This window comes from Mobula birostris, chromosome 14 (assembly GCF_030028105.1).
Source record: "Mobula birostris isolate sMobBir1 chromosome 14, sMobBir1.hap1, whole genome shotgun sequence".
In the NCBI taxonomy this organism is placed as follows: domain Eukaryota; kingdom Metazoa; phylum Chordata; class Chondrichthyes; order Myliobatiformes; family Myliobatidae; genus Mobula; species Mobula birostris.
Window position 1 is genome coordinate 39335372 of NC_092383.1, and position 24007 is coordinate 39359378.

Below are 24007 nucleotides of genomic sequence, written 5' to 3' on the forward strand. Positions count from 1 at the left end.
GCAATGTCTCATCAGCACCCCATAACTGCACAACCCTCCCGACACTACACTCCACCTATGTACTTAATAGTCAATTATTCATCTTGTACCTCAATTTTGTATGCTTGTACTTGCAAAGATGTCAGTAAGCATCCGTGTTGTGTTTCAAATACATTCTGAATATTTCCAAAAATAAATTTTCATTTCTGCATCTTTCATTACAGCTTCTTAACTGTTATTGTCCTGGATTGAGTAACTTGATCAATAAATTTCAGTACAGTGATACCTGCAAACATTTAAAGAGTCAGTGGCTGCCACAAGAAGAGTAATGTGGCAAATAATGTATACTCGATGTTATTAGGAACTTTTTGCAGCAACTGCAAGACATCATCTTCTGACTGCATACACAGGTTTATTCAGTAAAAAACGTTTACCAATTTACAGTTAGTTCAGGAAAATGAAATATAATTTTAAGCAATTCTCTTTGGAAAAGTTACTGACAACTATTTTCCCTTTATATGAAAAACACACATATAACTGTCATGTCTACCACTGTAATGTAATTAGATACAGATTGATCAAGACAAAGGCTGCCAACAAAAATGTAACAATAACATGAATGCAGTAACAATTGTGCCCACACACTGTCCAAAATAAATTTTGTAGTCAACACCAGTGAATGAAAAATAACTCATTCAATGATATCACAGAAGTTATAGTGTATGTTCCAAACACCGCACGTCATCAACAGTAAGTAGTCTGAGGATGTGAAAAGTGTACTTTGATTATGACCAAGAACCTGATTTACATCTAAATATCACCACGTGAAGAAACAGTCTATTCAGTGTTATGATCCAAAGTGCAGTCAGAGTTGATTTTATTAACTGTACTTCAGTGGCACCCACATTGATTTCATTAGGTCCGTAAGTCACTTGGGCATTAAGACCTGACCATTGTTCCAACTTCAAATACTTTCCATGAGCTACAAAATCCAGCATCTTGGATCTGACTGCAACTCCATTTTAAAGAATCCCGACATCAAAAGGCAACACATAATGCAAAAAGGAGACTTTAGCTCAATTACTTCATAACTCATTTTTGTTGGCCCGATTATTTTTTGGTGAAGCTGCTGTATGCTTTTTCTTATCCGGTTTGATTTCATTTTTCTTTTTCTCGGCTCCTTTCCCTGGATACGTTTGCCCTTCAACTGTAACATCTGCACAGCGTTCCTGATTGATCAGGAAGTCTTTAATCTCCCAAGCATAGCTTCCATCACGCAGCATAAATATAGCCCGATCAGAACCAACAACAAATCTAGAAGAGGAAAGGTAAAATTAAAAGGAATTATTCTTGAATTTAAGAGCAAAATTGGCCAATATAAGAAATATCATAGTAACTAGAAAGGCAAAGCAAAATTAAAAAAGCAGTGCCGTCACAATTAGCACTGAATAATTGATGTTATCTTGTAAGGAATAGAAATGCTGATTTATGAGAAGAATGTTCAAACTTCACTATAATCACCAAGTTCAGACGGTTGAGATGTAATCTAATTGTTATATTTAATGCAACAAGAGAATTTGGTAATAAATTATCAAGAAATTAGATCTTCTGGTGAGAAACTAATATCAAGGAATACTTAATACTGAAGCTCTAAGGAGTAAAATCAAAAAGTAACTTTCACCATGCAATGTGAAGTGGAAATATGAAATTTTCTCCCAGTCAATAGATGACAGATTTTTATTGGGCAAGGTTTTCAAAAAGATAAAATCTGAGATAAAGATTGTACATGATGAAAAGCTGGACAGGCTGACTGACAGATTCTCCCCGAGCTACTTTTGTTGAATTTTCTTACATTGAGCTTCTTTTCCCTCCTACTCACAAGCAGGCAGAAGACAAATTTTATTTGCCTTTTGCTCAATGCTGATGAGCCTACAAATCCTTCAGCAATTTTATAGAGTGCTGTAACATGGTAAAACATATCATGACACTCCCCAGAATCAAACATTTTGACGCAATTACAAATAGAATACTTATGCACCAAGTCAAATGAGGAGAAACTTCAAGGCAAATAGTGGAGCACATATATGAAAAGGTATCCAGGCCATGACCGAGTAAAAATTTTAACACAAGGTGACATTAAATCAGAAATTAAAGGTGTTAGGTGTTAATCATTGCACATTATGATGAATAGTTTTCAGGAGAAATTACCATTTGAAATTTAATTTAAAATTAAGGAACATTGGAAACCTGAAAGGCAAATTCTTCCGCAAAGAGGGTGGCAAATATTCGCAACACAAGCTTTTAGTAGATAGGAGGCAGATACCATTCCAGGTAAACTTATGTTACACAAGGATTCCATTCCTGAGACCTTTTTTTCCACGTCAGAAATGAACAACTTCCCCTGTATCATACTGCATATATTTCCCATAATTCAATGAAATGAAAGAGTATCTTTCATGTTTATCTTAAGACTATGCAAAATTAAAGCAATGGAATATATACTGCATCTACTTGGTTACTGAACACCAGAAAACATCTGAATACTATTTGATAGGCTTCTTTCAAAATCTGCAAGAGAATTTGTGGAGTCAGTCTTCTGTAAGCTAGGGATCCTTTAAAACATTTAAAAGGCATTTACACAGGTACTTGGAAAGGAGCAGGAGGATATGGACCTATTGCAATAAATAGGATTACTGTATCTGGATATCACAGCTGGCATGAAGGTGATAGGCTGCTGGGGCCTGTGTTTCCGTGATTCTACACGGGCTTCTGCATATTAAGACTACCACCTGAGCATTAAAAGACAGGGATACATGTCTGGCACATCCTTCAATTCAGAGTCCTTTTTCTTTAGTTTACAACCCTAGTGAGAGCCTCAGCTACCTATTGTGTACCTTGAGAAAACTTGAAAACATAGCCCAAAGTTGTGACACCCGAAGACGATTTCCTGATGTACAAGGTCAGCAACAGGGACTCCAACTGGCAAATGGAATAAGAAAAATTATCCCTCAAGGCAATTTCCTTGATTACCAGGTGTTTTATTTTTAGATACAGGAATTATTCAAAACCAGGGATTTATTCATAAGGTGCCATAACTAATTAATAGAAATATGGCTGTTTCATTATCTGCTACAAAAGGAATCAAATTGACAAGAATAGAATGACACTAATACATTGAGATTTAAAACTCCAGAGGCTACCCAGGTTACAGAAGACCAAACTTACTGAAATCTGACTTTACACAATTTCTCCCATAGAGCTTCTGAAAAACATTAGGATACACATGTCCCTGGAACCGGATGTTATATATCCAGAAGCAAGGGAAGAGACTGCTGGGATCTTAACTACTATCCTTGCATCACCGCAGCTGCAGGAGATGTATCAGAGGATTAGAGGATGGTAAGTATTGTTCCACTGTTCAAAGAAGGTAACTGGGATAATGCTGGGAATTACAGACCAGCAAGTCACATACATCAGTGGTGGGCAATCTAATGGAGAGGATTATAAGGGGCAAGATTTATGAACATTTAGAGAAGCACAGCTTAGTGAGGGACAGTCAGAAACAAGAAAAAAAATCTGCAAATGCTGGAAATCCAAGCAACACACACAAAATGCTGGAGGAACTCAGCAGGCCAGGCAGCATCTATGGAAAAAAGCACAGTCAAAGCTTTGGGCCGATATCCTTCGGCAGGACTGGGGAAAAAAATACTGAGTAGAAGATTTAAAAGGTGGTTGGGGGGGGGGGAGGGGGAAGAGAGAAACACGAGGTGATAGGTGAAACCTGAAGGAGGAGGGATGAAGTAAAGAGCTGGGAAGTTGATCGGTGAAAAGAGATACAGGGCAGGAGAAGGGGGAGTCTGATAGAAGAGGACTGAAAGCCATGGAAAAAAAGGTGGGGGGGGAGGGGGGAGAAGCACCAGAGGGAGGCGATGGACAGGCAAGGAGATAAGGTGAGAGAGGGAGAAGAGGGTGGGGAATGGTGGGGCCATTATTGGAAGTTTGAGAACTCAATGTACATGCCATCAGGTTGGAGGCTACCCAGACAGAATACAAGGTATTGTTTCTGAAACCTGAGTGTGGCCTCATCATGACAGTGGAGGTGGTCATGGATAGACATATCAGAATGGGAATGGGAAGCAGAATTAAAACGGGTGGCCACTGGGAGTTACAGTTTTTCCTGGCGGATGGAACGTAGGTGCCTGGTGAAGCAATCTCGCAATCTACGTCAGTCTCACCAATAGGAGACCAACACGAGGAGCACCAGCCACAGTATATGACCCCAACAGTCTCACAGGTGAAGTATCGCCTTATCTGGAAGGACTGCTTGGGGCTCTGAATGGTAGTGAGGGAGGAGGTGTAGCACTTGCTCCACTTGCAAGGATAATTACCAGGAGGGAGGGATGAATGGACAAGGGAGTTGCATAGGGCGCGATCCCTGCAGAAAGCAGTAAAGATGTGCTCGGGATCCTGTTGGAGATGGCAGAAGTTCCGGAGAATTATGTGCTGGATGCGAATCTGGTGGGGTGGTGCTGAGGACAGGAGAAACCCCATCCCTGGTAGGATGGTGGGTAGATGGGGTGAGGAGCAGACATGTGTGAAATGGAGGAGATGCATTTGAGGGCAGCGTTGATGGAGGAGGATATCTCCTTCGTTCTGGAATGAAAAGCCTCGTCCTAAGAGCAGATGCGGCGGACACGGAGGAATTGAGAGAAGGAGATCGTGTTTTTACAAGTTACAGGGTGGGACAAGGTATAGTCCAGGTAGCTGTGAGAGTCCATGAGTTTATAAAAAACATCAGTAGATAAGCTGTCACCGAAGACAGAGACAGAAAGATCAAGAAAGGGGAGGGGGGAGGTGTCAGAAATGGACCAGGTAAATTTGATGGCAGGGTGGAAGTAGAAGGCAAAGTGGGTAAAGTTGACAAGATCTGCATGGGTGCTCCAATGCAGTCGTCGATGTAGCATAAGAAAAGTGCGGAACGGTCACCAGTAGGCTTGGAACATAGAATGTTCCATGTAGTCGACAAGTAGACAGGCATAGCTGGGACCAACGCAAGTGCCCATGACTACGTCTTTTGTTTGAAGGAAGTGGGAGCCAAAGGAGAAACTGTTAAGAGTGAGGACAAGTTCCGCTAGGCAGAGGAGAGTGGTGCTGGAGGGGAGCTGGTTGGATCTGGTGTCCAGAAAGAAACAGAGAACTTTGAGGCCCTCCTGGTGGGGGATGAAGGTGTATAGGGACTGGACAACCATAGCGAAAATAAGATGATGGGGGCCAGGGGGCCTGACATCACTGAAAAGGTCCAGAGCGTGTGAAGTGTCACAGATGCAAGTAGGAAGGGACTGAACCGGGGGGGATAGAGCAGAGTTGAAAAATGCAGGTATGAGTTCAGTGGAGCAGGAACAAGCTGAAACAATGAGTCTACCTGGACAAGCCTGTTTGGGGATCTTGGGTAGGAGGTAGAGAAGGAGGTGCAGGGTGCGGGAACAATGAGGTTGGTGGCAGTGGATGGGAGATCCCCAGAGTAATAAGGTTGATGACTACAAGGGAGAAAATTGCCTGGTATTCCTTGGTGGGGGATCTGTTCGAAAATTAAGAGGAGGTGTCTGCGAGTTGGCGTTGGGCCTCAGCAAGGTAGACCAGAGCGTTCAGAAGGAGTGAGGTCAGAATTGGAGAGAGGAGTGCTGAAGTTAAGACGGTTGATGTCCCGTCAGCAGTTAATTCTCCGAAACTTCTGCCACCTCTAACAGGATCCCACCATCAAGCACATCTTTCTCTCCCCCCCGCCCCACTTCTTGCTTTCCACAGGGATCGCTTCTTATGTGACTCCATTGTCCATTCGTCCCTCCCCACTGATCTCCTTTCCGGCACTTATCCTTGCAAGCGGAACAAGTGTTACACCTGCCCCTACACCTCCTCCCTCACTCCCATTCAGGGCCCCAAACAGTCCTTCCAGGTGAGGCGATGCTACACCTGTGAGTCTGTTGGGGTCATAAACTGTGTCCGGTGCTCCTGGTGTAGCCTCATGTATATCGGTAAGACTTGACATAGATTGGGAGATCGCTTTACCAAGCACCTATGCACCATCCACTAGAAAAAGCAGGATCGCCCAGTGGCCACCCATTTTAAGTCCACTTCCCATTCCCATATGTCTATCTATGGCCTCCTGCACTGTTGTGCTGAGGTCACCTTCAGTTTGAAGAAACAACACCTTGTATTCCATCTGTGTAGCCTCCAACTTGATGGCATGAACATCGAGTTCTAGAACTTCCGGTAATGCGACCCCCCCCCAACATTTCCCATCCCCTTTTCCCCATCTCACCTTATCTCCTTGCCTGCTCATCGCCTCCCTCTGGTGCTCCTCCCCACTTTTATTTCTTCCATGACCTTGTCTGCTCTTCTATCAGCCTCCCCCTTCCCCAGCCCTGTATCTTTTTCACCAATCAACTTCCCAGCTCTTTACCTCATCCCTCTCCCTTCAGGTTTCACCTATTACCTTGTGCTTCCCTCTCACCCCCCCCCACCTTTTAAATCTACTCCTCAGCCTTTTTCCCCTCCAGTTCTGCTGAAAGTTCTCAGCCCAAAATGGCGACTGTACTCGTTTCCATAGATGCTACCTGGCCTGCTGAGTTCATCTGGCATTTTGTGTGTTTTGAGGGATATTCAGCACTGCTTTGTGAGAGGCAGATCACACCTCATGTGCCTGGCTGTGTTTTTCGAGGTGACTAAACAAATTGATGAAGGTAGAGCAGTTGACAAGGTTCCTCTGGTATGCTCATCCAGAAAGTTATGAGGCATGGGATCCATGGAGATTTGACTGTATGAGTTCAGAATGGACTTGCCCACAAAAGATAATAGGTGAAGCGTACTCTGTCTGGAGGTCAGTGATTACTGTTCCACAGGGCTCTGTGCTGGGTCTCCTGCTCATTGTTATTTTTATAAATGACTTGGAAGTGGAAAGGTGGGTAAGTTTGCAGATGACATGAAGTTTGATAGTATTGTAGATAACACAATCTTGTAAGAAGTTACAAAAGTATATAGACAGGATGCAGAGCAGGGCACAGAACTGGCAGATAGAGTTCAATCTGGGAAAGTGTTAAGTGATAAACTTTGCTAAGAATCCTCCATTTAACTTGCACTTCACCTCCAGGTTTGATTTTCCAATGTGGAGGGACACAGGGATCTTGGGGTCCAAGTCTACAGAGCCCTCAAAGTTGCCAGTTAAGTTGATAGAGTGGTTAAGAGGCATATTTTTAACATTGAGATAAAAATTTGCTTTATTTGTCATATGTAAGTCAAAATATAGTGAAATGTGCCATTTGCGTCAAATCAAATCAGCAAGGGGGCAGAACTGAACTATTCCCACACCTCCAGAGACAATACAGCATGCCCACAATTTACTCACCTTAAACATACATCTTTGAAATGTGGGAGGAAATCGGAGCACCCTGATGAAACATATGGTGTACTGGCCTTCATTTGTTGGGGGACTGAGCTTAAAAGTTGCAAGGTAATGTAGCAGCTCTATAAACTCTGGTTAGACCATACTTGGAGTACTGTGTTCAGTACTGATCCCCTCATTATAGGGTGGATGTGGAGGCTTTAGAGGGGGTGCACAGGAGATTTAACAGGATTAGGGAACATGTTTTATGAGGAAAGGTTGCATGAACTATGGCTATTCTCTTTGGAGTGAAGGAGGATGAGAGGTGTCAGTTGTACAATGGTAGGTCATAAGAAATTTGCTTTGGAAAGTGATAAGGCAATCTCTTCTACTGACACTTGTAAAATATTTTGTCAAAACAATGGAACACCCATTGATACTTTTAAGACCATCAAAACTACCTGTTGAACAGTACATTCTGATTCTGTACCACTGTATCTGCACAAGAGAAGACAGTTTGTGTTAATCAACTGAAGATTAAGAGGCTTTAGCAACACATACAAGATACAGAAAGAACTCAAGTCAGGCAGCACCTATGAAAATGAAAACAGCTGACATTTCTGGCCAAGATCTTTCATCAGGACTTACTAAGATTTAGTTAAAAGACATTTTGAAGAAAGGGGTCCAACAGAGGCTGGTAGTTCTTCTGTCATTCACTATTCCAAATTCATTTGAAACAGAGGTCGATAGGTTTTGGCATATTAAGCAAAACAAAGACTATGGGATGAATTCAAGAAAGTGAAGTCTAGTAAAAGACTAGACAAGTTCAAAGGGATATCTAGCTTACTCCTGTGTTACTTTGCATGCTCATCCCAGTTGTCATTGTTTACGTCCATACAGTCTTTTCATCTTCATTCAATTACAACCAAAACATTAAAAGGTTAAATTGTCATCTAGAAGCAGCATAGGGAACAATCATAAGGAAACAGTATACTGCAATTAACTACTCACATTTGCAGAATAAATAACCACAGCTATTACAGATTTGTTAAATGTAGAGTCCCACTGAAAGGACTCAACCCAAAACGTCCTATCTACTTGCTATCTGACATGCCAAATGCCTCCAGCATTGTGTTGCTTTGTTAAAGATAAACAATTTAAATCCACAATAACAACTGATTTATAACAGTAATTTATAATGAATAACAACTGCGAATCCAGCCTTGAACTCCAGGCCGGGTCTTTATGTGCTGCTAATGTGACTCCCGTCTCCCCTTCCCCCACCACCACTCTGCAACCCCATCTCCCTCAGATCCCACCGTCAGCTCCTGGGCCCTCAGAGGCCCCATCTTCCTCTCACCCCAACCCCCCCCCCCTCCACTGACACCTCCAGCCTCCCCCCTCTGATCCCAGCTCTCATCTGTGCCGGGTCTTTACCATCCCCTCCAATCTGCAACTGTCTGAGGCAGAACGCTCTGTCCTCAGTAAGGGCCTCACCTTTGTCCCCCTTCGCCCACACCTCAGCAAGTTCCATGTCCGCCATGACGCGGAACTCTTCCACTGTCTCCGTCTCTGAGCCTACTTCTTCGGCAAGGATTCCTCCACCCCCACTGATGACCCCTTCTCCCGTCTTCAACCCTCCTCCTCTTCATGGATACCCCCGCTCTGGTCTTCTGCCTGCTCTGGATCTCTTTATTGTTAACTGCCGACAGGACATCAACCGTCTCGACTTCACCGCACCTTGTTCCCATTCCAACCTTACTCCTTCCGAATGCTCTGCTCTCCACTCCCTCCGCACTAATCCTAACTAACCTCACTATTAAACCCGCTGATAAGGGGAGTGCTGTTGTAGTCTGGTGTACTGACCTCTACCTTGCCGAGGCACAGCAACAACTTGCGGATACCTCCTCTTATTTACCCCTCGATCATGACCCCACTAAGGAGCACCAGGCCATTGTCTCCCACACCATCACTGACTTTAGCCGCTCAGGGGATCTCCCATCCACTGCTACCAACCTTATAGTTCCCACACCTCGCACTTCCCGTTTCAACCTCCTACCCAAGATCCACAAACCAGCCTGTCCTGGCCGACCTATTGTCTCAGCTTGCTCCTGCCCCACCAAACTCGTTTCTGCATACCTCGACACGGTTTTATCCCCCCCTTGTTCAATCCCTTCCTACCTATGTTCGTTACACTTCTCACGCTCTTAAACTTTTCCATGATTTTAAGTTCCCTGGCCCCCACCGCTTTACTTTCATCATGGGTGTCCAGTCCCTATATACTTCCATCCCCCATCAGGAAGGTCGCAAAGCTCCCTGCTTCTTTTTGGATTCCAGACCTAATCAGTTCCCCTCTACCACCACCCTGCTCCGTCTAGTGGAATTAGTCCTTACTCTTAATAATTTCTCCTTTGGCTCCTCCCACTTCCTCCAAACTAAAGGTGTAGCCATGAGCACCCATATGGGTCCTGGCTATGCCTGCCTTTTCGTTGGCTTTGTGGAACAATCTATATTCCAAACTTATTCTGGTATTTGTCCTCCACTTTTCCTTCGCTACATCGACGACTGCATTGGCGCTGCTTCATGCACGTATAGGGAGCAAGGACATGGCAGACCAATTGAATAATTACTTTGGTTCTGTCTTCACTAAGGAGGACATAAATAATCTTTCAGAAATAGTAGGGGACAGAGGGTCCAGTGAGATGGAGGAACTGAGCGAAATACTTGTTAGTAGGGAAGTGGTGTTAGGTAAATTGAAGGGATTGAAGGCAGATAAATCCCCAGGGCCAGATGGTCTGCATCCTAGAGTGCTTAAGGAAGTAGCCCAAGAAATAGTGGATGCATTAGTGATAATTTTTCAAAACTCGTTAGATTCTGGCCTAGTTCCTGAGGATTGGAGGGTGGCTAATGTAACCCCACTTTTTAAAAAAGGAGGGAGAGAGAAACCAGGGAATTATAGACCGGTTAGCCTAACGTCGGTGGTGGGGAAACTGCTGGAGTCAGTTATCAAAGATATGATAACAGCACATTTGGAAAGCGGTGAAATCATCGGACAAAGTCAACATGGATTTGTGAAAGGAAAATCATGTCTGACGAATCTCATTGAATTTTTTGAGGATGTAACTAGTAGAGTGGATAGGGGAGAACCAGTGGATGTGGTATATTTGGATTTTCAAAAGGCTTTTGACAAGGTCCCACACAGGAGATTAGTGTGCAAACTTAAAGCACATGGTATTGGGGGTAAGGTATTGATGTGGATGGAGAATTGGTTAGCAGACAGGAAGCAAAGAGTGGGAATAAACGGGACCTTTTCAGAATGGCAGGCGGTGACTAGTGGGGTACCGCAAGGCTCAGTGCTGGGACCCCAGTTGTTTACAATATATATTAATGACTTGGATGAGGGAATTAAATGCAGCATCTCCAAGTTTGCGGATGACACGAAGCTGGGTGGCAGTGTTAGCTGTGAGGAGGATGCTAAGAGGATGCAGAGTGACTTGGATAGGTTGGGTGAGTGGGCAAATTCATGGCAGATGCAATTTAATGTGGATAAATGTGAAGTTATCCACTTTGGTGGCAAAAATAGGAAAACAGATTATTATCTGAATGCTGGCCGATTAGGAAAAGGGGAGGTGCAACCAGACCTGGGTGTCATTATACACCAGTCATTGAAAGTGGGCATGCAGGTACAGCAGGCGGTGAAAAAGGCGAATGGTATGCTGGCATTTATAGCGAGAGGATTCGAGTACAGGAGCAGGGAGGTACTACTGCAGTTGTCTAAGGCCTTGGTAAGACCACACCTGGAGTATTGTGTGCAGTTTTGGTCCCCTAATCTGAGGAAAGACATCCTTGCCATAGAGGGAGTACAAAGAAGGTTCACCAGATTGATTCCTGGGATGGCAGGACTTTCATATGAAGAAAGACTGGATGAACTGGGCTTGTACTCGTTGGAATTTAGAAGATTGAGGGGGGATCTGATTGAAACGTATAAAATCCTAAAGGGATTGGACAGGCTAGATGCAGGAAGATTGTTCCCGATGTTGGGGAAGTCCAGAACAAGGGGTCACAGTTTGAGGATAAAGGGGAAGCCTTTTAGGACCGAGATTAGGAAAAACTTCTTCACTCAGAGTGGTGAATCTGTGGAATTCTCTGCCACAGGAAGCAGTTGAGGCAAGTACATTGGCTATATTTAAGAGAGAGTTAGATATGGCCCTTGTGGCTACGGGGATCAGGGGGTATGGAGGGAAGGCTGGGGCGGGGTTCTGAGTTGGATGATCAGCCATGATCATAATAAATGGCGGCGCAGGCTCGAAGGGCCGAATGGCCTACTCCTGCACCTATTTTCTATGTTTCTATGTATGCTGAGCTCGTTGACTTTATTAACTTTGCCTCCAACTTTCACCCTGCCCTCAAGTTTACCTGGTCCATTTCCGACACCTCCCTCCCCTTTCTAGATCTTTCTGTCTATCTCTGGAGACAGCTTATCTACTGATATCTACTACAAGCCTACTGACTCTCACAGCTATCTGGACTATTCCTCTTCTCACCCTGTCTCTTGCAAAAATGCCATCCACTTCTCGCAATTCCTCCATCTCTGCCGCATCTGCTCTCAGGATGAGGCTTTTCATTCCAGGACAAGGGAGGTGTCCTCCTTTTTTAAAGAAAGGGGCTTCCCTTCCTCCACCATCAACTCTGCTCTCAAACGCATCTCCCCCATTTCACGCACATCTGCTCTCACTCATTCCTCCCGCCACCCCACTAGGAATAGGGTTCCCCTGGTCCTCACCTACCACCCCACCAGCCTCCGAGTCCAACATATTATTCTCCGTAACTTCCGCCACCTCCAACGGGATCCCACCACTAAGCACATCTTTCCCTCCCCCACTCTCACTGCTTTCCACAGGGATCGCTCCCTACGCGACTCCTTTGTCCATTCGTCCACCCCATCCACTGATCTCCGTCCTGGCACTTAGCCTTGTAAGCTGAACAAGTGCTACACATGCCCTTACACTTCCTCCCTTACCACCATTCAGGGCCCCAGACAGTCCTTCCAGGTGAGGCGACACTTCACCTGTGAGTCGGCTGGGGTGATATACTGCATCCGGTGCTCCCGATGTGGCCTTCTATATAATGGCAAGACCCGACGCAGACTGGGAGATCGTTTTGCTGAACACCTACGCTCTGTCCGCTAGAGAAAGCAGAATCTCCCAGTGGCCACACATTTTAATTCCACATCCCATTCCCATTCTGATATGTCTATCCACGGCCTCCTCTACTGTAAAGATGAAGCCACACTCGGTTGGAGGAACAACATCTTGTATTCCGTCTGGGTAGCCTCCGACCTGATGGCATGAACGTTGACTTCTCTAACTTACGCTAATGCCCCACCTCCCCCTCATACCCCATCCATTATTTATTTATACACACACATTCTTTCTCTCTCTCTCCTTTTTCTCCCTCTGTCCCTCTGACTATACCCCTTGCCCATCCTCTGGGTTCCCCCCCCTCCCCTTTTTCCTTCTCCCTGGGCCTCCTGTCCCACGATCCTGTCATATCCCTTTTGCCAATCACCTGTCCAGCTCTTGGCTCCATCCCTCCCCCTCCTGTCTTCTCCTATCATTTTGGATCTCCCCCTCCCCCTCCCACTTTCAAATCTCTTACTAGCTCTTCCTTCAGTTAGTCCTGATGAAGGGTCTCGGCCCGAAACGTCGACTGTACCTCTTCCTAGAGATGCTCCTGGCCTGCTGCGTTCACCAGCAACTTTGCTGTGTGTTAACTGATTTTTTAATCAGTTTACTGTTAAGCTGATTGTTCTGCTTCAGTCAACGTAGCTTCTCCTTACATTTAGGCAGGAACTCGAGAACATAAATTGGCAGATGTTCTCAGGGCAATGCATGGCAGAAATGTGGCAAGCATTTGCATGACTATCTAGCAATGATTTCTGCATCATCAATAGAGATGGGAGAAGTACCAGAGGATTAGAAGGTTGCAAACTTAGTTCTCTTGTTCAAGAAAGGGAGTAGAGATAACCCAGGAAATTAAAGACCAGTGTGTCTTACCTCGGTGGTGGACAAGTTGCTGGAGAAGATCCCAAGAGACAGGATTTATGAGCATTTGGAGAGTCATACTTTGATTAGGGATAATCAGCCTGGCTTTGTCAAGGGCAGGTCGTGCTTTATGAACCTAACTGAATTCTTTAAGGATGCAACAAAACACATTGATGAAAGTAGAGCAGTGGTTGCAGTGTGTATGCATTTCAGTAAGGCATCTGATAAGGTTCCCCATGCCAGGCTCATTCAGAAAGTAATGAGGCATGGGATCCAAGGAGACCTTGCTTTGTGGATCCAGAATTGGCTTTCCCACAGAAGGCAAAGGGTGGTTGTAGGTGGTTTGTATTCTGCATGGAGGACGGTGACCAGTGGTGTTCTGCAGGGATCCGTTCTGGGACCCACCCACCCCCCCACCCTTTTGCAATTTTCATAAATGACCTGGATGAGGAAGTAGAAGAGTGGATTAGTCAGTTTGGCAATGACACCAAATTTGGGGGTACTGTGGATAGTCTGAAGGGTTGTCAGAGGTTACAGCACAACATCGATAGGATACAGAACTAGACTGAGACTTCAACCCAGATAAGTGTGAAGTGGTTCATGTTGGTAGGTCAAATTTGAAGACAAAATATAATATTAATGGTAAGACTCTTGGCAGTGTGGAGGATCAGTGAGATCTTGGGGCCGGTGGCCATAGGACACTCAAAGCTGCTGCACAGGTTGACAGTATTGTTAAGAAGGTGCAAGATGTGGTGGCCCTCTTCAACCATGGGACTGAGTTCAAGAGCCGTGAGGTAGTGTTAAAGCTATACAAGACCTTAGTTAGACCCCACTTGGAGTACTGTGTTCAGTTCTGGTCATCTCACTACAGGATAGATGTGGAGACTATAGAGAGAGTGCAGAGGAGATTTACCAGGATGTTACTGGATTGGAGAATGTGCCTTATGAGAATAGGTTGAGTGAACTTGGCCATTTCTCTTCAGAGCGACAGAGGATGAGAGGTGACCTGATAGAGGTGTATAAGATGAAAGGCATTGATTGTGTGGATAGCCAGAGCTTTTTCCCAGGGCTGAAATGGCTAACACAAGGGGGCATAATTTCAAGATACTTGGAACTAGGTACAAGGCGGATGTCAGAGGTAAGCTTCTCACACAGAGAGTAGTGGTTCGTGGAATACACTGCCAGTGATGGTGGTAGAGGCGGATACAATAGGGTCTTTGAAGAGACTCTTAGATAGGTACATGGAGCTTAGAAAAATAAAGGGCAATGCAGTCGGGAAATTCTTGGCAGTTTCTACTGTAGGCTACATGGTCAGCACAACATCGTGGGCCCAAGGACCTGTAATGTGCTTTAGATTTCTATGTTCTATGTTCTAAAAACATTGTATAAATAGCTAAAAATTAACAGTCACCATATATTGATTATGACTTGGTCTTGAAAGAGAAAGAAAGGTTCAGTTAGAGCAATAAAAGTTTTTTTTTCCCCTTTTCCAGCATAAGATCACTTTTTGAAAAACTCCAAATAAGTTAAGCTTCGAACTAATGTCTTTTTAAACAAGGGAGTGGGAATGTAACGCAAGTCTTTCTGCTTATTAAACTGTGTTCTCCAACAGTTACAAACTGCAGAAGAATAAATCTATTAAAGGTCAAAAAACATACAGATGCTGGAAATCTGATATAAAAACAAAAAATGCTGGAAATACCCAGCAATCAATTGCCTTAAAGGTCAAAATAGACTGGTCTTAACACTGAGGGTTTGTGGTCTTTTGCAATCTTCAGAACACTGACGGATAATTTACCTGAAATATTAACTGTCTCTCTCCCTCCATAGACACAATGCACCCGCTGAATTTCACGTGTTTTCTCTGTTATACATTAAATCTATTGATGCTATCAAATAATCTCAAAAATCCATGTTTGTGGTCTCTTGCAATCTTCAGAATCAGGTTTAATATCACCAGTTTATGTCACTACACCCTTTGAACTGCAAACACCCATTATAGTGTGCAAAATGTTTTCCACAGGATTCTACAAACAGTACAATGATCTGCTTCAGTTACGTTTATGAAAAGACTTTAAAAAGAACATTTCAGAGCTCTAAAGCTGGAAATAAGTGCAAAATACATGAATGATTCAACAATTCTTGCTGCAACAAGTTATAAGGTAATCCTCAGGTCTTCAACCTTTTATCTGTGCTTACACTTACTTGCCTGTGATCCTAAATCCATGACATCCACATGGAAAGCACAAATCTTAAAAATTCAATATATCATTCTTTCCTTGAATAAAATTGTTTTGCATTCCTAACAAAACCAGGTCCAACTCTGCAGGGAATTGAACATCAACCCAAAAATATCAGAAGCTGCATGCATCTCATTTGCAGTAGCACAAATGGGGACAACATCAGATGGGATATTCATGTATGAGCTTGAATGATCACAAGCCAATGTACAATTTTAAGTCAGGATGACCAATTAGGCACGTGGGCTAAAACGGATCCTGCAGAGTTCCTGTGTGCAACCTGAGCAGTGAGCTCACAAAAATCAGATCTTTCCTGATACCCCAGAGCAGAAAACATACAAAGCATTTTAAAACAAATCTTCAAGGTTAGCTTTGCAAATCTACAATTCATTGAGCCATAATGTTCCACCACTTACCTTTGTACATCAAAATTTGCATTATAGAGACTGCCTTGCCAAAGACTGGTAATCTCTTCCGTTTCCTTCTCAGTGGGACTTCCTGACACCGTGACAAATATCATTAGTGTCTTGCCTTTCTTGGTTATCTTCAGAAGGCTTTCAGGATTGCTGGCATCAATTTTGGAAAAGTCTATTGGCGGTGAGGTTCTCTTGTGCTCCGGTAGATCCCCTTCCTCTATATCATCATCTTTCTACATAAAAATAAAACATTACAATTTTTTCCATGAATAAATGATTGTCATTTTTAAATTCATTTGAACTTTGCACATTGGGCTTTACTGACCAAAGTTCAGAGGGTAACTAACTAATGAAAACTTATACTTTATACTTTATTGTTGCCAAACTTGGAAAGGGAGTTGGACCTGCTTAGTGACTTTACTCATCTTAGAACTAAATGAACCCTATAAATACTCCACAGACAAGCAGTTATTCCACTTGAAGTTGTAAGTTTTTTAAATTTATGTAACGGGGGGGGCATGTAGGGAAAGGTTGGTGAAAGAATGAAGCTCATTACTATCAGGGGAATGTTCAATTCCACTCAGATAATCACTTCAAGTAACTTACAGTAGTTCCATGCTGCCACAAAACAAAGTTCATGTCTCGTAAGACAGTGATAATAAATCTGATTTTGAACAAATGCTGCCCTTGATGGACTCCAAACAGACGAACATATTTTCACAGGCTTCCCAGAAGTTAGACTGGAAAATATGTGGGCTAAAACAATCCAATGGATTCACTCATTTCAACTACGAACAACCGCATTCAAAAGCATGTATGCAAGGTAAATTATATTTTTTTGCTTGAGTTGATTTCAAAATAAGCATTTTTTTCATCTCAAATTTTCTTTTTTTGTTTTTAATAGCCTGAGAGTACTTATTAAAATTAAAGTATTCTCTTTAGCAGTTTTGAAGCCAGTGAGCAATGCCTCTCAAAGTATTTTGTGAGCAGCATATTGAGAAGTCTATTACAATTGGGAAGCTGTTGCACTTCATCTGGGCATCACCTGGGCCTTAGTTCAGAGGAAAAATGCACCCAGATATATTCAACATCAAACTGCAAAGCAGACATATCACGTTGTGTGCTGTGATCTTCAGGGTAGCAGTGCTTTGAACTGCTAGAGCTCACATGTTGTCTGATACCCAGGAAACAATTTTCTGACCATTCATTGTTAAATAATACCCTGCCTCACTCGTTTCCCTGACAAGGCAAATAACTTCACATTTACATACAAGTTAAATTAATCATGTCAAAATACATTGTATCTGCTATGTTTATTAAAGTGGTACCAGATCCTCCCAGATTCTATGCCCAGCTAATGAAGGAATATATACTATTATGCATTCTTACCTACCTATGCTGATATCCGTAGAGATTCTTGGACTTGCAACATCAAGGTCTTTGTTCCTCAATATTTCCAAAGGCCCAATTATTCATTGTACAAGCCCTCCCAATTCCCAAACAACCCACTTGTTAAGTAACTTGTCTACCCTTCGTAGAGTGTATAGCTCCTACACCAGTATTATCAGCCAACTCACAACTGGAGATGAAGCGCCACCCTTAATCCAGCCTGTGAAGAATAATCACACAACCTCTGCAAAATGACTTATTTATGCTTTACAAGTTGTACAGGTTCCTCAAATGAAAATCCCTACTTAAATAAAAGTGCATGATAAAGACAAAACATGCCCAGCTAAACCCAAGAACTGATTCAAAGTGGTAGGCCATCAGGACAATCTCACTACCATTTGCTAGTGATTTTAAATCTATATAATGGTTCTTATTATCTAGTCTAGTAGTTAATAAATAAATAGCCCGTAAACATTTCTGCAAGATCACCTAAGAGTGACAGCTCAACCCTCCTTTAAAAGTGTAGAACGCAGAATCATAGCTTCCAAATGAGAAATATTTAAAGAAAAATTGCAAATGAACAAGACAAAGTGCCTTGTTCTTGCACAACGCTGCAAAATTAGACATCTCATCAACAAGTTATGAAGTTTTGAACTGCCTCACTTGAAAGTACAAAATCTGCTTCTAGCATCCAAACTTGTAAAAGCAAAAAGGAGAACAGAAAAAGAAAAAGGCCTGTAGTTATTTCACTCTGCTCCATATTTCCTTAAGGCTATGGCTGCTCATTTTCCTGCAATATACTGATTCCCTTAGTATCAAGAAATCTACTATTCTCTGTTTTGAATCAACTCAGTGACGAAGCCTTTGCATCCCTATGGGATCGAATTCCAAAACCATATTTTTGAGTATAGAGATTTTTTCCTCATCTCTGCCCTAGATGGCCTACAGTCTATTTTTAAACAATGTCCTTATTACTAAACAGCCCTCTCTACATCTAACCCTTTAAACATTTCGTAAATTTTGGTGAGAACTTCTAAACTTTAAAGAATATTCAATTTAGCAAGGGATTTACTTGAAGATCAGATCTCTGCATGGAGTCAAAAGAGATGTGGGAGTTCTTGAATTTTTTGCATCTGTATTTACTCAGGAGACGAACAAAGAACCTACAGAAGTGAAGCAAAACAGCAGTGAGGTCATGGACTGCATACAGAATACAGGGGAGATGTGAGACACATCCACAGGGCCTGACAGGGTATTCCTTCAGACCTTCTTGTGGGAGGCTAGTGCAGAACTGGCACAAACCCCAGTAAAGATATTTAAAATGTTCTTAGCCACGGGCGAAGTGCCGGAGTTCTGGAGGATAACTAATGCTGTACCATTATTTAAGAAAGGCTCTAAGAATAAACCAGGAAATTATAGGCTGGTAAGCCTGACATCAGTAGTAAGTTATTGGAAGGTATTCTATGGGATTGGATATACAAGTATCTGAATAGACAGGGACTGATTAGGAATAGTTAACATGGCTCTGTGTGTGGTAGATCATGCCTGACCAATCTTATAGAACTTTTTGAAGTTACCAGGAAACTTGAAAAAGCTAAGGCAGTGTATGTTGTCTACACGAACTTTAGCAATTCCTATAACCAGGTCCCACATGAGAGGTTGGTCAAGAAGGTTCAGTCATTTGGCATTCAGGCTGAGGTAGTAAATTGAATTAGACATTGGCTTTGCAGGAGAAGCCAGTGTGGTAATGCATCTATGACTAGTGGTGGGCTACTGGGGTCATTATTGTCCATTATTCTTTGTCATCTACATCGATGATCTGGGTGACAATGGGGTAAACTAAATCAGCAAATTTGAAGATGACAGCAAGATTGGAGGTGTAGTGGACAGCAAGGAAGGCTATCAGAGCTTGCATCTGTATCTGCACCAGCTGGAAAAATGGTAAAATGAATTTAATGTAGACAAGTGTGATGTGCTGCATTTCGGTAGGACAAACCAGGTTAGGGACTTGTATGCTGAGCAGTACAGCACTAGGGACTGCGGTAGAACAGAGGGCTCTGGGAATACAGATCCTCAATTCCTTGAAAGTGGTGTCATAAAGAGAGCTTTTGGCACATATGCCTTCATAAATCAAAGCATGAGCACAGGAGTTGGGATGCTCTGTTGAAGTTGTATACAACACTGGTAAGGCCTAATTTGGAGTATTGTGTCCAGTTCTGATCACCTAACTACAGGAAAGACATCAATAAGATTAAAAGAGTGCACAGAAAATTTACAAGGATGCTGTCAGGACAAAGTCATGCAGGAAAAGGTAAATAGGTTTGGACTTTATTCCTAGATGTAGCAGAATGAGAGGAGAATTGATAAAAGTATACAAAATTATGAGGGGTATAGATAGGGTAAATGCAAGCAAGCTTTTTCCACTGAGCTTGGGTAAGACAGGAACTAGAACTCAAGTGTTAAGGGTGAAAAGCAGAAGTTTTAAGGGGAGCCTGAGAGGAGCTTCTTCACTTAATGTGATGAGAGCACGGAACAAGTTTCCAGGGGAAATGGTGAATGTGGGTTCGATTCCAACGTTTATGAGACATTTGGACAGGTACATGGATGGGAGGAGTATGGAGGGCTATGGTCTAGCTGTAGGTCAATGGGACGCGGTAAATTAATAGTTCAGCAGGGAGTAGATGGGCCAAAGAATTTGTTCCTGTGATGCAGTGTTCTCTAAAATGTTTTCATTTATAGCAAACCTGTCATCCCTAGCATTGGTACATTGCACCTTCAACTCCACCCTTCAACAGTAAATACTTTCTTTCTTTGGCAGAGACCAATATTGTACACGATATTCCAGATAAAATCTCACCAAGGCTCAAAACAATTTTAATTAAATTTCTTAATGCTCTCGTAATAAAGGCAAACTGTTCAGGCCAACACACACAAAATGCTGGAGGCAGCATTTATGGAAATGAATAAATAGCCCACTTTTCTAGCTGAGACTCTTCAAGACCAGAAAGGAGGGGGGAAGATGCGTGAATAAAAAGGTAGGAGAAAGGAAGAAGGACTAGAAGGTGATCGGTCAAGCCAGGTGAGTGGGAAAGGTAAAGGCCTTGAGGAGAAGGAATCTGATAGGAGAGGAGAGTGTACCATGGGAAACGGAAGGAGGGGCACCAAGGGGAGGTAATAGGCAGGTGGGGAGAAGAGGCAAGAGGCCTGAGAGGAGAATAGGAAGGGTGGGGGGGGGGGAGAGAGAAGAAATTAATGTTCATCCCATCAGATCGGAGGCTACACAAATTGAATGAGGTGTTGCTCCTCCACCCTGAGGGTGGCCTCAATGTGGTGGAAGAGGAGGCCATGGATGGACATATCGGAACAGGATCGGGAGAGGAATTAAAATAATTGGACAACGTAGACGTGCTCAACTAAGCAGTCTCCCAGTTTACGATGGGTCTCACCAATGTACAGGAGACCGCATCGGGAGCATCGGATGCAATAACCAATTCCAACAGATTCACAGGTGAAGTGATGCCTCAGCTGGAAGGACTGTTTGAGGCCCTGAATAGAAGCAAGGGAAGAGGTGAATAGGCAGGTATCGAAACTCATGGAGTGGTGGGTGAGGAGGGGAAATCCCATCCTATGAAGAAAGAGAACATCTCTGATGCCCAGAAAGTAAAGCCTAGAAAATATTCTTTTTAAATATAAATAAAAATTTTCCCCATGGATTCATTTAGATTTCATTTTGAAGCACATGGTAGAAAGACATCCATCTTCATCCACTCGTTATTTGCCCTTGAAACAGCAAAGTATGAGTCTTAAGTTTTGTTAATATTGGTAAACAATATTGGTAGGTGTTGGCAAGTGGCCAAGTGGTTAAGGCGTTCATCTAATGATTTGAAGGTCGCTAGTTTCAGCCTTGGCTGAGTCAGCGTGTGTGTCCTTGAGCAAGGCACTTAACCACACATTACTCTGCAACAACACCGGTGCCAAGCTGTATGGGTCCTAATGCCCTTCCCTTGGACAACATTGGTGGCGTGGAGGGGGAAGACTTGCAGCATGGGCAACTGCTGGTCTTCCATACAAACTTGCCCAGGCCTGCACCCTGGAAACCTTCCAAGGTGCAAATCCATGGTCACATGAGACTAAAGGATGCCTATATATAAATATTGGTAAATATATTTTAAAGGAAGTATTATAGTTATTGTTTGCCATTATTAAGATATTGAGCCATGAGTTTACTCATTTACACAGCCTAGTTATGAGTGCTGCACGTGTGTGTATTACTTTAGTTAACAATGATTGCGAGACCCACCAGCTCCTTTACTTCCTGAGAAAACTAAAGAAATTTGGCCTGTCCCCTAAAACTCTCACTAATTTTTATAGATGCACCGTAGAAAGCATTCTTCTAGGGTGCATCACAACCTGGTATGGAAGTTGTCCTGTCCAAGATCGAAAGAAGCTGCAGAAGATCGTGAACACGGCACAGCACATCACACACACCAATCTTCTGTCCTTGGACTCACTTTACACCACACGCTGTCGGAGCAGTGCTGCCAGAATAATCAAGGACACAACCCACCCAGCCAACACAGTTTTCCTCCCTCTTCCCTCCGGGAGAAGGCTCAGGAGCTTGAAGACTCGTACAGCCAGATTTGGGAACAGCTTCTTTCCAACTGTGATAAGACTGCTGAACCGATCCTGACCCGGATCTGAGCCGTACCCTCCAAATATCCACACCTGCCTCTCGGTTTTTTTGCACTACCTTACTTTCCATTTTTCTATTTTCTATTTATGATGTATAATTTAAAATTTTAATATTTACTAATTTTTACTATTTTTAATATCTTTAATATTTAATATTTGTAATCCAGGGAGCAGGAAGTGCAGAATCAAATATCGCTGTGATGACTGTACGTTGTAGTATCAATTGTTTGGCGACAATAAAGTATAAGTATAAAAATAATTCAGTGTTAGCATATTCAGGCACACGACAATTCTGTAATGAATTGAAAATGTAATTTACTCAAATTTCTGCAGCTTCACAAGCAAGATGTCATTAAAAACCCTGAAGGAAGCTTTTGTCTCATGTGATTTTTGAGAAGGTATTTAATTCACCGTGTAGCTTTATATATTTGCATTATGAGGGCAGTAGACTAACACCGTAATTTTTCATCCTAATTGCTTGCTGCAACTGATACATTGGCTCTCAGCAACCTGGGTACATTTGTTCCTTTGGAGTTTCAACACAATCTTTAAAAACTATGCATGTCTGCTTTCTGCACCAAAGTGAATGCCCCCACATTTTCCACATGGCATTACATGATACATAGCCTCATCCACTTGGTCTATATCACATTGAAACTTCATTTCAGCCACATCACTGCTGTGGATCACAAATCAAGCACCAGTCTCTGTGTCATGTCACTGATTTTCACTGGCCAACTGGAAAATATTTTACATTCTTGTTACTTTCAGACAAGCAATTCTTGAATCACATCAGCATATTATCCCCAAATCTGTATAATAACCTTGCTAACCAACCTCCCGTGTGGAACCTCAAAATCCTTGCAGGTATCCAATAGTTCAACAAGCTCTTCCTCATCTATTCCACTAGGTACTTCCTCAAACTATCACAGCGAATTCAAAAACAGTATTTGCTTTTCATAAATCCTCGACGTCCTTGCCCAATCCCATCAGTCGTTTCATGGTTTGGTAATTCCACCTTTCATTATACATTTTAACATTACCCTTAATACTGACGCTGGGACAGGAGAAATAGCTTAATAGCTTTCATCCAACTTCCTGCTCTGTCATTTATGTTTTATAAAACTGTATCCGGTATATTTCATTCCATACATAACACAACCCCAGAGCGTTTCCCCTCTACTCTAACTCATGGAGCAATGTCTATATGGGCTTTACAGAACGCAATTAATCCTGGATCAAAGGATTAACAGGATGGTCCAAACCCAGGTGGCGATTTTAGAATGCACAGAGCGTCTAGACATCCTGTGCCGGAGGTCTGCACTAGGCAGTGCTAGGGCCCGAACCGAGCTACAGGCTCACTCCACCCCTGAGTTTGTTACCTCCCACTCCTCCAGCAATCTCGCCATATCGGCATCGTTGTAATCGCGGATGTCTTTTTTCTTCTTGCCGGCCTTCGCCCGATTCCCATCCCCGACAACGCCAGTAAGCAGCACTACCAACAAAAGTAAGAAGACCCACAACCAGCTTGCCGCCATCTTGCACCCTTATACCCGCCTGCGGCTGCGCAGCAATGCCTGATCTACGTCACAGGAGCGCGGGAACGCGCCCGAGCCGGGAGCGCGCGTGTTTAGTCCCTGCAGTGAGCCCTGATGGCAATTCAATTAAACCGGCAGGATCGATGTAGTTTGGAAGCTGTGATAGAAGCAGTTATCTAAAACCGGGTGATTCATTTTTAAACAGAACATCATAAATAATTGCACCCTTTCATAGAACAAAATTTTAAAAAACAGACCCTTCGACTCATCATGTCTCTGCCGACCAAAATGCCAAATTAATCTTATCTACACGTGACCCATATCCCTTCAT

At 43.0% G+C, this 24007-nt stretch overlaps 1 protein-coding gene across 1 annotated transcript; it reads right to left on the reverse strand.

The window, feature by feature from the left end:
• Positions 1-371: 371 nt before the first annotated feature.
• On the reverse strand, positions 372-23695 carry mesd (mesoderm development LRP chaperone). Its single transcript, XM_072278416.1, has 3 exons — positions 23521-23695; positions 16058-16290; positions 372-1293 (listed from the first exon to the last, which is right to left on the reverse strand). The coding sequence occupies exons 1-3, from the start codon at positions 23674-23676 to the stop codon at positions 1065-1067; spliced, it is 618 nt and encodes a 205-aa protein (XP_072134517.1). The 5' UTR covers positions 23677-23695; the 3' UTR covers positions 372-1064.
• Positions 23696-24007: the final 312 nt, after the last annotated feature.

Coding starts and splice junctions, on each gene's coding strand:
- mesd (XM_072278416.1), bottom strand. CDS start 23,676: ATGGCGGCAAGCTGGTTGTGGGTCTTCTTACTTTTGTTGGTAGTGCTG. Junction 16,291..23,520: donor GATTGCTGGAGGAGTGGGAG/GTAACAAACTCA, acceptor ATTTTTATGTAG/AAAGATGATGATATAGAGGA. Junction 1,294..16,057: donor GCAAATTTTGATGTACAAAG/GTAAGTGGTGGA, acceptor TTCCTCTTCTAG/ATTTGTTGTTGGTTCTGATC.